General features: G+C 42.0%; 1 protein-coding gene across 1 annotated transcript in view; it reads right to left on the bottom strand.

Annotated features, from left to right (window-relative positions):
* Positions 1-39: 39 nt before the first annotated feature.
* Positions 40-16890, bottom strand: part of LOC133649988 (baculoviral IAP repeat-containing protein 2-like) — a 42415-nt gene continuing 25564 nt past the window's right edge. The window contains exons 7-10 of the mRNA XM_062046704.1: positions 7794-7872; positions 4602-4650; positions 4287-4529; positions 40-161 (exon numbers count right to left, since the gene is read on the bottom strand). Coding sequence (XP_061902688.1) covers positions 40-161; positions 4287-4529; positions 4602-4650; positions 7794-7872 — 493 coding nt within the window. The remainder of the gene's footprint in view (positions 162-4286; positions 4530-4601; positions 4651-7793; positions 7873-16890) is intronic.

The following is a 16890-nucleotide window of genomic DNA, read 5'->3' as shown; positions in this document are numbered from 1 at the left end:
TATATATGTATGTACATGTACAGTTATATACACAGTGTATTATATAGAAGAGTGAGACATACTTAGCACAGTTTGTTCTCGTAGATGTTCCATAACGGGCTCCACACTTTTCAGACGTTGGATGAGAGCTGCCTGGTGTCTCTTGACGAAGGTGAAGCCATCTGAAGATGGGAGAGAGAGAGAAGGTTGGATGATGCACAACAAAGAGAAGGTTGGATGATGCACAACAAACAAAGAGAAGGTTGGATGATGCACAACAAAGAGAAGGTTGGATGATGCACAACAAACAAAGAGAAGGTTGGATGACGCACAACAAAGAGAAGAGAAGGTTGGATGATGCACAACAAAGAGAAGGTTGGATGATGCACAACAAAGAGAAGGTTGGATGATGCACAACAAAGAGAAGGTTGGATGATGCACAACAAAGAGAAGGTTGGATGATGCACAACAAACAAAGAGAAGGTTGGATGATGCACAACAAAAAGAGAAGGTTGGATGATGCACAACAAACAAGAGAAGGTTGGATGACGCACAACAAAGAGAAGGTTGGATGATGCACAACAAAGAGAAGGTTGGATGATGCACAACAAAGAGAAGGTTGGATGATGCACAACAAACAAAGAGAAGGTTGGATGATGCACAACAAAGAGAAGGTTGGATGATGCACAACAAACAAAGAGAAGGTTGGATGACGCACAACAAAGAGAAGGTTGGATGATGCACAACAAAGAGAAGGTTGGATGATGCACAACAAAGAGAAGGTTGGATGACGCACAACAAAGAGAAGGTTGGATGATGCACAACAAAGAGAAGGTTGGATGATGCACAACAAACAAAGAGAAGGTTGGATGATGCACAACAAAGAGAAGGTTGGATGATGCACAACAAACAAAGAGAAGGTTGGATGACGCACAACAAAGAGAAGGTTGGATGATGCACAACAAAGAGAAGGTTGGATGATGCACAACAAAGAGAAGGTTGGATGATGCACAACAAACAAAGAGAAGGTTGGATGATGCACAACAAAGAGAAGGTTGGATGATGCACAACAAACAAAGAGAAGGTTGGATGACGCACAACAAAGAGAAGGTTGGATGATGCACAACAAAGAGAAGGTTGGATGATGCACAACAAAGAGAAGGTTGGATGACGCACAACAAAGAGAAGGTTGGATGATGCACAACAAAGAGAAGGTTGGATGATGCACAACAAACAAAGAGAAGGTTGGATGATGCACAACAAAGAGAAGGTTGGATGATGCACAACAAACAAAGAGAAGGTTGGATGACGCACAACAAAGAGAAGGTTGGATGATGCACAACAAAGAGAAGGTTGGATGATGCACAACAAAGAGAAGGTTGGATGATGCACAACAAAGAGAAGGTTGGATGATGCACAACAAAGAGAAGGTTGGATGATGCACAACAAAGAGAAGGTTGGATGATGCACAACAAAGAGAAGGTTGGATGATGCACAACAAACAAAGAGAAGGTTGGATGATGCACAACAAAGAGAAGGTTGGATGATGCACAACAAAGAGAAGGTTGGATGATGCACAACAAACAAAGAGAAGGTTGGATGATGCACAACAAACAAAGAGAAGGTTGGATGATGCACAACAAACAAAGAGAGAAGGTTGGATGATGCACAACAAAGAGAGAGAGAAGGTTGGATGATGCACAACAAACAAAGAGAAGGTTGGATGATGCACAACAAACAAAGAGAAGGTTGGATGATGCACAACAAAGAGAAGAGAAGGTTGGATGATGCACAACAAACAAAGAGAGAAGGTTGGATGATGCACAACAAACAAAGAGAGAAGGTTGGATGATGCACAACAAAGAGAAGGTTGGATGATGCACAACAAACAAAGAGAGAAGGTTGGATGATGCACAACAAAGAGAAGGTTGGATGATGCACAACAAAGAGAAGGTTGGATGATGCACAACAAAGAGAAGGTTGGATGATGCACAACAAAGAGAAGGTTGGATGATGCACAACAAAGAGAGAGAGAAGGGTTGGATGATGCACAACAAAGAGAGAGAAGGTTGGATGATGCACAACAAGAGAGAGAGAAGGTTGGATGATGCACAACAAAGAGAGAGAGAAGGTTGGATGATGCACAACAAAGAGAGAGAAGGTTGGATGGATGCACAACAAAGAGAGAGAAGGTTGGATGATGCACAACAAACAAAGAGAGAGAGAAGGTTGGATGATGCACAACAAAGAGAGAGAGAAGGTTGGATGATGCACAACAAACAAAGAGAGAGAGAAGGTTGGATGATGCACAACAAACAAAGAGAGAAGGTTGGATGATGCACAACAAAACAAAGAGAGAGAGAAGGTTGGATGATGCACAACAAACAAAGAGAGAGAGAAGGTTGGATGATGCACAACAAAGAGAGAGAGAAGGTTGGATGATGCACAACAAAAGAGAGAGAGAAGGTTGGATGATGCACAACAAACAAAGAGAGAGAGAAGGTTGGATGATGCACAACAAAGAGAGAGAGAAGGTTGGATGATGCACAACAAACAAAGAGAGAGAGAAGGTTGGATGATGCACAACAAAGAGAGAGAGAAGGTTGGATGATGCACAACAAACAAAGAGAGAGAGAAGGTTGGATGATGCACAACAAAGAGAGAGAGAAGGTTGGATGATGCACAACAAACAAAGAGAGAGAGAAGGTTGGATGATGCACAACAAAGAGAGAGAGAAGGTTGGATGATGCACAACAAAGAGAGAGAGAAGGTTGGATGATGCACAACAAAACAAAGAGAGAGAGAAGGTTGGATGATGCACAACAAAGAGAGAGAGAAGGTTGGATGATGCACAACAAACAAAGAGAGAGAGAAGGTTGGATGATGCACAACAAACAAAGAGAGAAGGTTGGATGATGCACAACAAACAAAGAGAGAGAGAAGGTTGGATGATGCACAACAAACAAAGAGAGAAGGTTGGATGATGCACAACAAACAAAGAGAGAGAGAAGGTTGGATGATGCACAACAAACAAAGAGAGAGAGAAGGTTGGATGATGCACAACAAAGAGAGAGAGAAGGTTGGATGATGCACAACAAACAAAGAGAGAGAGAAGGTTGGATGATGCACAACAAAGAGAGAGAGAAGGTTGGATGATGCACAACAAACAAAGAGAGAGAGAAGGTTGGATGATGCACAACAAAGAGAGAGAGAAGGTTGGATGATGCACAACAAACAAAGAGAGAAGGTTGGATGATGCACAACAAAGAGAGAGAGAAGGTTGGATGATGCACAACAAACAAAGAGAGAGAGAAGGTTGGATGATGCACAACAAACAAAGAGAGAGAGAAGGTTGGATGATGCACAACAAACAAAGAGAGAGAGAAGGTTGGATGATGCACAACAAACAAAGAGAGAGAGAAGGTTGGATGATGCACAACAAAGAGAGAGAGAAGGTTGGATGATGCACAACAAACAAAGAGAGAGAGAAGGTTGGATGATGCACAACAAAGAGAGAGAGAAGGTTGGATGATGCACAACAAAGAGAGAGAGAAGGTTGGATGATGCACAACAAACAAAGAGAGAGAGAAGGTTGGATGATGCACAACAAAGAGAGAGAGAAGGTTGGATGATGCACAACAAACAAAGAGAGAGAGAAGGTTGGATGATGCACAACAAACAAAGAGAGAGAGAAGGTTGGATGATGCACAACAAAGAGAGAGAGAAGGTTGGATGATGCACAACAAACAAAGAGAGAGAGAAGGTTGGATGATGCACAACAAAGAGAGAGAGAAGGTTGGATGATGCACAACAAACAAAGAGAGAGAGAAGGTTGGATGATGCACAACAAACAAAGAGAGAGAGAAGGTTGGATGATGCACAACAAAGAGAGAGAGAAGGTTGGATGATGCACAACAAACAAAGAGAGAGAGAAGGTTGGATGATGCACAACAAACAAAGAGAGAGAGAAGGTTGGATGATGCACAACAAAGAGAGAGAGAAGGTTGGATGATGCACAACAAACAAAGAGAGAGAGAAGGTTGGATGATGCACAACAAACAAAGAGAGAGAGAAGGTTGGATGATGCACAACAAAGAGAGAGAGAAGGTTGGATGATGCACAACAAACAAAGAGAGAGAGAAGGTTGGATGATGCACAACAAAGAGAGAGAGAAGGTTGGATGATGCACAACAAAGAGAGAGAGAAGGTTGGATGATGCACAACAAAGAGAGAGAGAAGGTTGGATGATGCACAACAAACAAAGAGAGAGAGAAGGTTGGATGATGCACAACAGTGGTCCAACCAACCTGACGCCATGGCCTCAGCCAGCATCTCCCGCTCCTCCTCCCTCTTCTGGTCCTCGGCACTCAGCAGGTCACAGACCAGCTCCTGGACTGTGCGGTAGTTCTCCCCGCTGGTCAGGATCTTGCCCTGGACCGTCTGCTTGACCAGACCGCGCTCGAAGCCCATCTCCAGGGCAGACTTGATGACGGGCGTGTTCATCATGACGGCGTCCTCGCAGCGCTCGTCACCCGGACCCAGGTGCACCACTGTGAGGCCAGACCGAGGACGGCTGTGAGGACATAGTGAGACCATGGTACACTTCTCTTGGCTCCACTCACCTGGCGGGTCCACAAACTCTCTGGAGCTGCTGTCTCCGTTTGTCAGCAGCTGTGGAAGATGAAAGATGAAATATGAAAGATGAAACATGAAACATGAAAGACGGAAGACGGAAGACGGAAGGAAGAAGGAAGAAGGAAGACGGAGGACGGAAGACGGAAGACGGAAGACGGAAGAAGGAAGACGGAAGGAAGAAGGAGGAAGGAGGACGGAGGACGGAGGACGGAAGACAAAAGACGGAAGACGGAAGAAGGAGGATGAAAGATGAAAGATGAAAGATGAAAGATGAAAGATGGAAGACGGAAGACGGAAGAAGGAAGAAGGAAGATGGAAGATGGAAGATGGAAGAAGGAAGAAGGAAGAAGGAAGAAGGAAGAAGGAAGACGGAAGGAAGAAGGAGGAAGGAGGACGGAGGACGGAAGACAAAAGACGGAAGACGGAAGAAGGAGGATGAAAGATGAAAGATGAAAGATGGAAGACGGAAGACGGAAGACGGAAGAAGGAAGAAGGAAGATGGAAGATGGAAGATGGAAGGAAGAAGGAAGAAGGAAGATGGAAGATGGAAGATGGAAGATGGAAGAAGGAAGAAGGAAGAAGGAAGAAGGAAGATGGAAGAAGGAAGAAGGAAGAAGGAAAATGGAAGATGGAAGAAGGAAGAAGGAAGAAGGAAGAAGGAAGAAGGAAGATGGAAGATGGGAGAAGGAAGAAGGAAGAAGGAAGAAGGAAGAAGGAAGATGGAAGATGGAAGAAGGAAGAAGGAAGAAGGAAGATGGAAGATGGAAGATGGAAGAAGGAAGATGGAAGATGGAAGAAGGAAGAAGGAAGAAGGAAGAAGGAAGAAGGAAGACGGAAGGAAGAAGGAGGAAGGAGGACGGAGGACGGAAGACAAAAGACGGAAGACGGAAGAAGGAGGATGAAAGATGAAAGATGAAAGATGGAAGACGGAAGACGGAAGAAGGAAGAAGGAAGATGGAAGATGGAAGGAAGAAGGAAGAAGGAAGATGGAAGATGGAAGATGGAAGATGGAAGAAGGAAGAAGGAAGAAGGAAGAAGGAAGAAGGAAGAAGGAAGATGGAAGAAGGAAGAAGGAAGATGGAAGATGGAAGAAGGAAGAAGGAAGAAGGAAGATGGAAGAAGGAAGAAGGAAGAAGTAAGAAGGAAGAAGGAAGATGGAAGATGGAAGATGGAAGATGGAAGATGGAAGAAGGAAGAAGGAAGAAGGAAGAAGGAAGATGGAAGATGGAAGATGGAAGATGGAAGATGTAAGATGGAAGATGGAAGATGGAAGATGGAAGAAGGAAGATGGAAGATGGAAGATGGAAGATGGAAGATGGAAGATGGAAGAAGGAAGAAGGAAGAAGGAAGAAGGAAGATGGAAGATGGAAGATGGAAGATGGAAGAAGGAAGAAGGAAGATGGAAGATGGAAGATGGAAGATGGAAGAAGGAAGATGGAAGATGGAAGATGGAAGATGGAAGAAGGAAGAAGGAAGAAGGAAGAAGGAAGATGGAAGATGGAAGATGGAAGAAGGAAGATGGAAGATGGAAGATGGAAGAAGGAAGAAGGAAGAAGGAAGACGGAAGGAAGAAGGAGGAAGGAGGACGGAGGACGGAGGACGGAAGACAAAAGACGGAAGACGGAAGAAGGAGGATGAAAGATGAAAGATGAAAGATGGAAGACGGAAGACGGAAGACGGAAGACGGAAGAAGGAAGATGGAAGATGGAAGAAGGAAGAAGGAAGAAGGAAGATGGAAGATGGAAGATGGAAGATGGAAGAAGGAAGAAGGAAGATGGAAGAAGGAAGATGGAAGAAGGAAGAAGGAAGATGGAAGATGGAAGATGGAAGATGGAAGAAGGAAGAAGGAAGATGGAAGATGGAAGATGGAAGATGGAAGATGGAAGAAGGAAGAAGGAAGAAGGAAGAAGGAAGATGGAAGATGGAAGAAGGAAGATGGAAGATGGAAGATGGAAGATGGAAGATGGAAGAAGGAAGATGGAAGATGGAAGATGGAAGAAGGAAGAAGGAAGATGGAAGATGGAAGATGGAAGATGGAAGATGGAAGATGGAAGATGGAAGAAGGAAGAAGGAAGATGGAAGATGGAAGATGGAAGATGGAAGATGGAAGAAGGAAGAAGGAAGAAGGAAGAAGGAAGAAGGAAGATGGAAGAAGGAAGATGGAAGAAGGAAGAAGGAAGAAGGAAGAAGGAAGATGGAAGATGGAAGATGGAAGAAGGAAGAAGGAAGAAGGAAGAAGGAAGAAGGAAGATGGAAGATGGAAGATGGAAGATGGAAGATGGAAGAAGGAAGAAGGAAGATGGAAGATGGAAGATGGAAGAAGGAAGAAGGAAGAAGGAAGATGGAAGATGGAAGATGGAAGATGGAAGATGGAAGAAGGAAGAAGGAAGATGGAAGATGGAAGAAGGAAGATGGAAGATGGAAGAAGGAAGATGGAAGATGGAAGATGGAAGATGGAAGAAGGAAGATGGAAGATGGAAGATGGAAGATGGAAGATGGAAGATGGAAGAAGGAAGAAGGAAGAAGGAAGAAGGAAGATGGAAGATGGAAGATGGAAGATGGAAGATGGAAGAAGGAAGATGGAAGATGGAAGATGGAAGATGGAAGAAGGAAGATGGAAGAAGGAAGATGGAAGATGGAAGATGGAAGAAGGAAGATGGAAGATGGAAGATGGAAGAAGGAAGATGGAAGATGGAAGATGGAAGATGGAAGATGGAAGATGGAAGATGGAAGATGGAAGAAGGAAGAAGGAAGATGGAAGATGGAAGAAGGAAGATGGAAGATGGAAGATGGAAGATGGAAGATGGAAGAAGGAAGATGGAAGATGGAAGATGGAAGATGGAAGAAGGAAGATGGAAGATGGAAGATGGAAGAAGGAAGAAGGAAGATGGAAGAAGGAAGATGGAAGATGGAAGAAGGAAGAAGGAAGAAGGAAGATGGAAGAAGGAAGAAGGAAGATGGAAGATGGAAGATGGAAGAAGGAAGAAGGAAGAAGGAAGATGGAAGAAGGAAGATGGAAGATGGAAGATGGAAGATGGAAGATGGAAGAAGGAAGATGGAAGATGGAAGATGGAAGATGGAAGAAGGAAGAAGGAAGAAGGAAGATGGAAGATGGAAGATGGAAGATAGAACATCTCACACACAAACCAGCAGAGTGACTTTCTTCTTCTGACTTTTACCTGCTCAAACAGTCGAGGGAAACGAGCCTGAATCTGCTGGACAAACTCCTGACCTTTTTCCTGCAGCAAATACTCACACCTGCAACACATTCACCATCACTATGATGCAACATGTAAACACCTGCAACACATTCACCATCACTATGATGCAACATGGAAACACCTGCAACACATTCACCATCACTATGATGCAACATGGAAACACCTGCAACACATTCACCATCACTATGATGCAACATGGAAACACCTGCAACACATTCACCATCACTATGATGCAACATGTAAACACCTGCAACACATTCACCATCACTATGATGCAACATGGAAACACCTGCAACACATTCACCATCACTATGATGCAACATGTAAACACCTGCAACACATTCACCATCACTATGATGCAACATGGAAACACCTGCAACACATTCACCATCACTATGATGCAACATGTAAACACCTGCAACACATTCACCATCACTATGATGCAACATGGAAACACCTGCAACACATTCACCATCACTATGATGCAACATGTAAACACCTGCAACACATTCACCATCACTATGATGCAACATGGAAACACCTGCAACACATTCACCATCACTATGATGCAACATGGAAACACCTGCAACACATTCACCATCACTATGATGCAACATGTAAACACCTGCAACACATTCACCATCACTATGATGCAACATGGAAACACCTGCAACACATTCACCATCACTATGATGCAACATGTAAACACCTGCAACACATTCACCATCACTATGATGCAACATGGAAACACCTGCAACACATTCACCATCACTATGATGCAACATGTAAACACCTGCAACACATTCACCATCACTATGATGCAACATGGAAACACCTGCAACACATTCACCATCACTATGATGCAACATGTAAACACCTGCAACACATTCACCATCACTATGATGCAACATGAAAACACCTGCAACACATTCACCATCACTATGATGCAACATGAAAACACCTGCAACACATTCACCATCACTATGATGCAACATGTAAACACCTGCAACACATTCACCATCACTATGATGCAACATGGAAACACCTGCAACACATTCACCATCACTATGATGCAACATGGAAACACCTGCAACACATTCACCATCACTATGATGCAACATGGAAACACCTGCAACACATTCACCATCACTATGATGCAACATGTAAACACCTGCAACACATTCACCATCACTATGATGCAACATGGAAACACCTGCAACACATTCACCATCACTATGATGCAACATGTAAACACCTGCAACACATTCACCATCACTATGATGCAACATGGAAACACCTGCAACACATTCACCATCACTATGATGCAACATGTAAACACCTGCAACACATTCACCATCACTATGATGCAACATGAAAACACCTGCAACACATTCACCATCACTATGATGCAACATGAAAACACCTGCAACACATTCACCATCACTATGATGCAACATGTAAACACCTGCAACACATTCACCATCACTATGATGCAACATGGAAACACCTGCAACACATTCACCATCACTATGATGCAACATGGAAACACCTGCAACACATTCACCATCACTATGATGCAACATGGAAACACCTGCAACACATTCACCATCACTATGATGCAACATGTAAACACCTGCAACACATTCACCATCACTATGATGCAACATGTAAACACCTGCAACACATTCACCATCACTATGATGCAACATGTAAACACCTGCAACACATTCACCATCACTATGATGCAACATGTAAACACCTGCAACACATTCACCATCACTATGATGCAACATGGAAACACCTGCAACACATTCACCATCACTATGATGCAACATGGAAACACCTGCAACACATTCACCATCACTATGATGCAACATGTAAACACCTGCAACACATTCACCATCACTATGATGCAACATGAAAACACCTGCAACACATTCACCATCACTATGATGCAACATGAAAACACCTGCAACACATTCACCATCACTATGATGCAACATGTAAACACCTGCAACACATTCACCATCACTATGATGCAACATGGAAACACCTGCAACACATTCACCATCACTATGATGCAACATGGAAACACCTGCAACACATTCACCATCACTATGATGCAACATGTAAACACCTGCAACACATTCACCATCACTATGATGCAACATGGAAACACCTGCAACACATTCACCATCACTATGATGCAACATGTAAACACCTGCAACACATTCACCATCACTATGATGCAACATGGAAACACCTGCAACACATTCACCATCACTATGATGCAACATGTAAACACCTGCAACACATTCACCATCACTATGATGCAACATGTAAACACCTGCAACACATTCACCATCACTATGATGCAACATGGAAACACCTGCAACACATTCACCATCACTATGATGCAACATGGAAACACCTGCAACACATTCACCATCACTATGATGCAACATGGAAACACCTGCAACACATTCACCATCACTATGATGCAACATGTAAACACCTGCAACACATTCACCATCACTATGATGCAACATGGAAACACCTGCAACACATTCACCATCACTATGATGCAACATGTAAACACCTGCAACACATTCACCATCACTATGATGCAACATGAAAACACCTGCAACACATTCACCATCACTATGATGCAACATGAAAACACCTGCAACACATTCACCATCACTATGATGCAACATGGAAACACCTGCAACACATTCACCATCACTATGATGCAACATGGAAACACCTGCAACACATTCACCATCACTATGATGCAACATGGAAACACCTGCAACACATTCACCATCACTATGATGCAACATGGAAACACCTGCAACACATTCACCATCACTATGATGCAACATGTAAACACCTGCAACACATTCACCATCACTATGATGCAACATGTAAACACCTGCAACACATTCACCATCACTATGATGCAACATGTAAACACCTGCAACACATTCACCATCACTATGATGCAACATGTAAACACCTGCAACACATTCACCATCACTATGATGCAACATGTAAACACCTGCAACACATTCACCATCACTATGATGCAACATGGAAACACCTGCAACACATTCACCATCACTATGATGCAACATGTAAACACCTGCAACACATTCACCATCACTATGATGCAACATGTAAACACCTGCAACACATTCACCATCACTATGATGCAACATGTAAACACCTGCAACACATTCACCATCACTATGATGCAACATGTAAACACCTGCAACACATTCACCATCACTATGATGCAACATGTAAACACCTGCAACACATTCACCATCACTATGATGCAACATGGAAACACCTGCAACACATTCACCATCACTATGATGCAACATGTAAACACCTGCAACACATTCACCATCACTATGATGCAACATGGAAACACCTGCAACACATTCACCATCACTATGATGCAACATGTAAACACCTGCAACACATTCACCATCACTATGATGCAACATGGAAACACCTGCAACACATTCACCATCACTATGATGCAACATGTAAACACCTGCAACACATTCACCATCACTATGATGCAACATGAAAACACCTGCAACACATTCACCATCACTATGATGCAACATGAAAACACCTGCAACACATTCACCATCACTATGATGCAACATGTAAACACCTGCAACACATTCACCATCACTATGATGCAACATGGAAACACCTGCAACACATTCACCATCACTATGATGCAACATGTAAACACCTGCAACACATTCACCATCACTATGATGCAACATGTAAACACCTGCAACACATTCACCATCACTATGATGCAACATGTAAACACCTGCAACACATTCACCATCACTATGATGCAACATGTAAACACCTGCAACACATTCACCATCACTATGATGCAACATGTAAACACCTGCAACACATTCACCATCACTATGATGCAACATGGAAACACCTGCAACACATTCACCATCACTATGATGCAACATGTAAACACCTGCAACACATTCACCATCACTATGATGCAACATGAAAACACCTGCAACACATTCACCATCACTATGATGCAACATGAAAACACCTGCAACACATTCACCATCACTATGATGCAACATGTAAACACCTGCAACACATTCACCATCACTATGATGCAACATGGAAACACCTGCAACACATTCACCATCACTATGATGCAACATGTAAACACCTGCAACACATTCACCATCACTATGATGCAACATGTAAACACCTGCAACACATTCACCATCACTATGATGCAACATGTAAACACCTGCAACACATTCACCATCACTATGATGCAACATGTAAACACCTGCAACACATTCACCATCACTATGATGCAACATGTAAACACCTGCAACACATTCACCATCACTATGATGCAACATGTAAACACCTGCAACACATTCACCATCACTATGATGCAACATGTAAACACCTGCAACACATTCACCATCACTATGATGCAACATGTAAACACCTGCAACACATTCACCATCACTATGATGCAACATGTAAACACCTGCAACACATTCACCATCACTATGATGCAACATGTAAACACCTGCAACACATTCACCATCACTATGATGCAACATGGAAACACCTGCAACACATTCACCATCACTATGATGCAACATGGAAACACCTGCAACACATTCACCATCACTATGATGCAACATGGAAACACCTGCAACACATTCACCATCACTATGATGCAACATGTAAACACCTGCAACACATTCACCATCACTATGATGCAACATGTAAACACCTGCAACACATTCACCATCACTATGATGCAACATGTAAACACCTGCAACACATTCACCATCACTATGATGCAACATGTAAACACCTGCAACACATTCACCATCACTATGATGCAACATGTAAACACCTGCAACACATTCACCATCACTATGATGCAACATGGAAACACCTGCAACACATTCACCATCACTATGATGCAACATGGAAACACCTGCAACACATTCACCATCACTATGATGCAACATGTAAACACCTGCAACACATTCACCATCACTATGATGCAACATGGAAACACCTGCAACACATTCACCATCACTATGATGCAACATGTAAACACCTGCAACACATTCACCATCACTATGATGCAACATGTAAACACCTGCAACACATTCACCATCACTATGATGCAACATGTAAACACCTGCAACACATTCACCATCACTATGATGCAACATGTAAACACCTGCAACACATTCACCATCACTATGATGCAACATGTAAACACCTGCAACACATTCACCATCACTATGATGCAACATGGAAACACCTGCAACACATTCACCATCACTATGATGCAACATGTAAACACCTGCAACACATTCACCATCACTATGATGCAACATGTAAACACCTGCAACACATTCACCATCACTATGATGCAACATGTAAACACCTGCAACACATTCACCATCACTATGATGCAACATGGAAACACCTGCAACACATTCACCATCACTATGATGCAACATGGAAACACCTGCAACACATTCACCATCACTATGATGCAACATGGAAACACCTGCAACACATTCACCATCACTATGATGCAACATGTAAACACCTGCAACACATTCACCATCACTATGATGCAACATGTAAACACCTGCAACACATTCACCATCACTATGATGCAACATGGAAACACCTGCAACACATTCACCATCACTATGATGCAACATGGAAACACCTGCAACACATTCACCATCACTATGATGCAACATGGAAACACCTGCAACACATTCACCATCACTATGATGCAACATGGAAACACCTGCAACACATTCACCATCACTATGATGCAACATGGAAACACCTGCAACACATTCACCATCACTATGATGCAACATGGAAACACCTGCAACACATTCACCATCACTATGATGCAACATGTAAACACCACACATGTATGTAAGCATGCATGTTAACATGGCGCATACATATGTTAGCACCTATGCAACATGTATGTTAGCATCTATGCAACATGTATGTTAGCACCTATGCAACATGTATGTTAGCATCTATGCAACATGTATGTAAGCATCGATGCAACATGTATGCAAGCATCTATGCAACATGTATGTTAGCATCTATGCAACATGTATGTAAGCATCTATGCAACATGTATGTAAGCATGTATGCAACATGTATGTAAGCATCTATGCAACATGTATGTAAGCATCTATGCAACATGTATGGAAGCATCTATGCAACATGTATGTAAGCATGTATGCAACATGTATGTTAGCATCTATGCAACATGTATGTAAGCATGTATGCAACATGTATGTAAGCATGTATGCAACATGTATGTAAGCATGTATGCAACATGTATGTAAGCATCTATGCAACATGTATGTTAGCATCTATGCAACATGTATGTAAGCATCTATGCAACATGTATGTAAGCATCTATGCAACATGTATGTAAGCATCTATGCAACATGTATGTAAGCATCTATGCAACATGTATGTAAGCATGTATGCAACATGTATGTAAGCATCTATGCAACATGTATGTAAGCATGTATGCAACATGTATGTAAGCATCTATGCAACATGTATGTTAGCATCTATGCAACATGTATGTAAGCATCTATGCAACATGTATGTAAGCATCTATGCAACATGTATGTAAGCATGTATGCAACATGTATGTAAGCATGTATGCAACATGTATGTTAGCATCTATGTAACATGTATGTAAGCATGTATGCAACATGTATGTAAGCATGTATGCAACATGTATGTAAGCATCTATGCAACATTTATGTTAGCATCTATGCAACATGTATGTAAGCATCTATGCAACATGTATGTAAGCATCTATGCAACATGTATGTAAGCATGTATGCAACATGTATGTAAGCATCTATGCAACATGTATGTAAGCATGTATGCAACATGTATGTAAGCATCTATGCAACATGTATGTTAGCATCTATGCAACATGTATGTAAGCATCTATGCAACATGTATGTAAGCATCTATGCAACATGTATGTAAGCATCTATGCAACATGTATGGAAGCATCTATGCAACATGTATGTTAGCACCTATGCAACATGTATGTTAGCATCTATGCAACATGTATGTTAGCACCTATGCAACATGTATGTTAGCATCTATGCAACATGTATGTAAGCATCTATGCAACATGTATGTAAGCATCTATGCAACATGTATGTTAGCATCTATGCAACATGTATGTAAGCATGTATGCAACATGTATGTAAGCATGTATGCAACATGTATGTAAGCATGTATGCAACATGTATGTAAGCATCTATGCAACATGTATGGAAGCATCTATGCAACATGTATGGAAGCATCTATGCAACATGTATGTAAGCATGTATGCAACATGTATGTTAGCATCTATGCAACATGTATGTAAGCATGTATGCAACATGTATGTAAGCATGTATGCAACATGTATGTAAGCATGTATGCAACATGTATGTAAGCATCTATGCAACATGTATGTTAGCATCTATGCAACATGTATGTAAGCATCTATGCAACATGTATGTAAGCATCTATGCAACATGTATGTAAGCATGTATGCAACATGTATGTAAGCATCTATGCAACATGTATGTAAGCATGTATGCAACATGTATGTAAGCATGTATGCAACATGTATGTTAGCATGTATGCAACATGTATGTAAGCATCTATGCAACATGTATGTAAGCATCTATGCAACATGTATGTAAGCATGTATGCAACATGTATGTAAGCATGTATGCAACATGTATGTTAGCATCTATGCAACATGTATGTAAGCATGTATGCAACATGTATGTAAGCATGTATGCAACATGTATGTAAGCATCTATGCAACATGTATGTTAGCATCTATGCAACATGTATGTAAGCATCTATGCAACATGTATGTAAGCATATATGCAACATGTATGTAAGCATCTATGCAACATGTATGTAAGCATCTATGCAACATGTATGTAAGCATGTATGCAACATGTATGTAAGCATCTATGCAACATGTATGTTAGCATCTATGCAACATGTATGTAAGCATCTATGCAACATGTATGTAAGCATCTATGCAACATGTATGGAAGCATCTATGCAACATGTATGGAAGCATCTATGCAACATGTACAAACCCCGTTTCCATATGAGTTGGGAAATTGTGTTAGATGTAAATATAAACGGATATGCTACAAATTGTTGAACAGTTTAAGAACAACCTTTCTCAAGCAGCTATTGCAAGGAATTGAGGGATTTCACCATCTACGCTCCGTAATATCATCAAAGGGTTCAGAGAATGTGGAGAAATCACTGCACGTAAGCAGCTAAGCCCGTGACCTTCCATCCCTCAGGCTGTACTGCATCAACAAGCCACATCAGTGTGTAAAGGATATCACCACATGGGCTCAGGAACACTTCAGAAACCCACTGTCAGTAACTACAGTTGGTCGCTACATCTGTAAGTGCAAGTTAAAACTCTCCTATGCAAGGCGAAAACCGTTTATCAACAACACCCAGAAACGCCGTCGGCTTCGCTGGGCCTGAGCTCATCTAAGATGGACTGATACAAAGTGGAAAAGTGTTCTGTGGTCTGACGAGTCCACATTTCTAATTGTTTTTGGAAACTGTGGACGTCGTGTCCTCCGGACCAAAGAGGAAAAGAACCATCCGGATTGTTCTAGGCGCTAAGTGTAAAAGGCAGCATGTGTGATGGTATGGGGGTGTATTAGTGGTCAAGACATGGGTAACTTACACATCTGTGAAGGCACCATTAATGCTGAAAGGTACATACAGCTTTTGGAGCAACATATGTTGCCATCCAAGCAACGTTACTATGGACGCCCCTGCTTATTTCAGCAAGACAATGCCAAGCCATGTGTTACATCAACGTGGCTTCATAGTAAAAGAGTGCGGGTACTAGACTGGCCTGCCTGTAGTCCAGACATTGAAAATGTGT

The sequence above is a fragment of the Entelurus aequoreus genome, linkage group LG05, assembly GCF_033978785.1.
Source record: "Entelurus aequoreus isolate RoL-2023_Sb linkage group LG05, RoL_Eaeq_v1.1, whole genome shotgun sequence".
Taxonomy (NCBI): Eukaryota; Metazoa; Chordata; class Actinopteri; order Syngnathiformes; family Syngnathidae; genus Entelurus; species Entelurus aequoreus.
The sequence above is the reverse complement of the archived record's forward strand: the minus strand, read 5'-3'. Positions and strand labels throughout refer to the sequence as shown.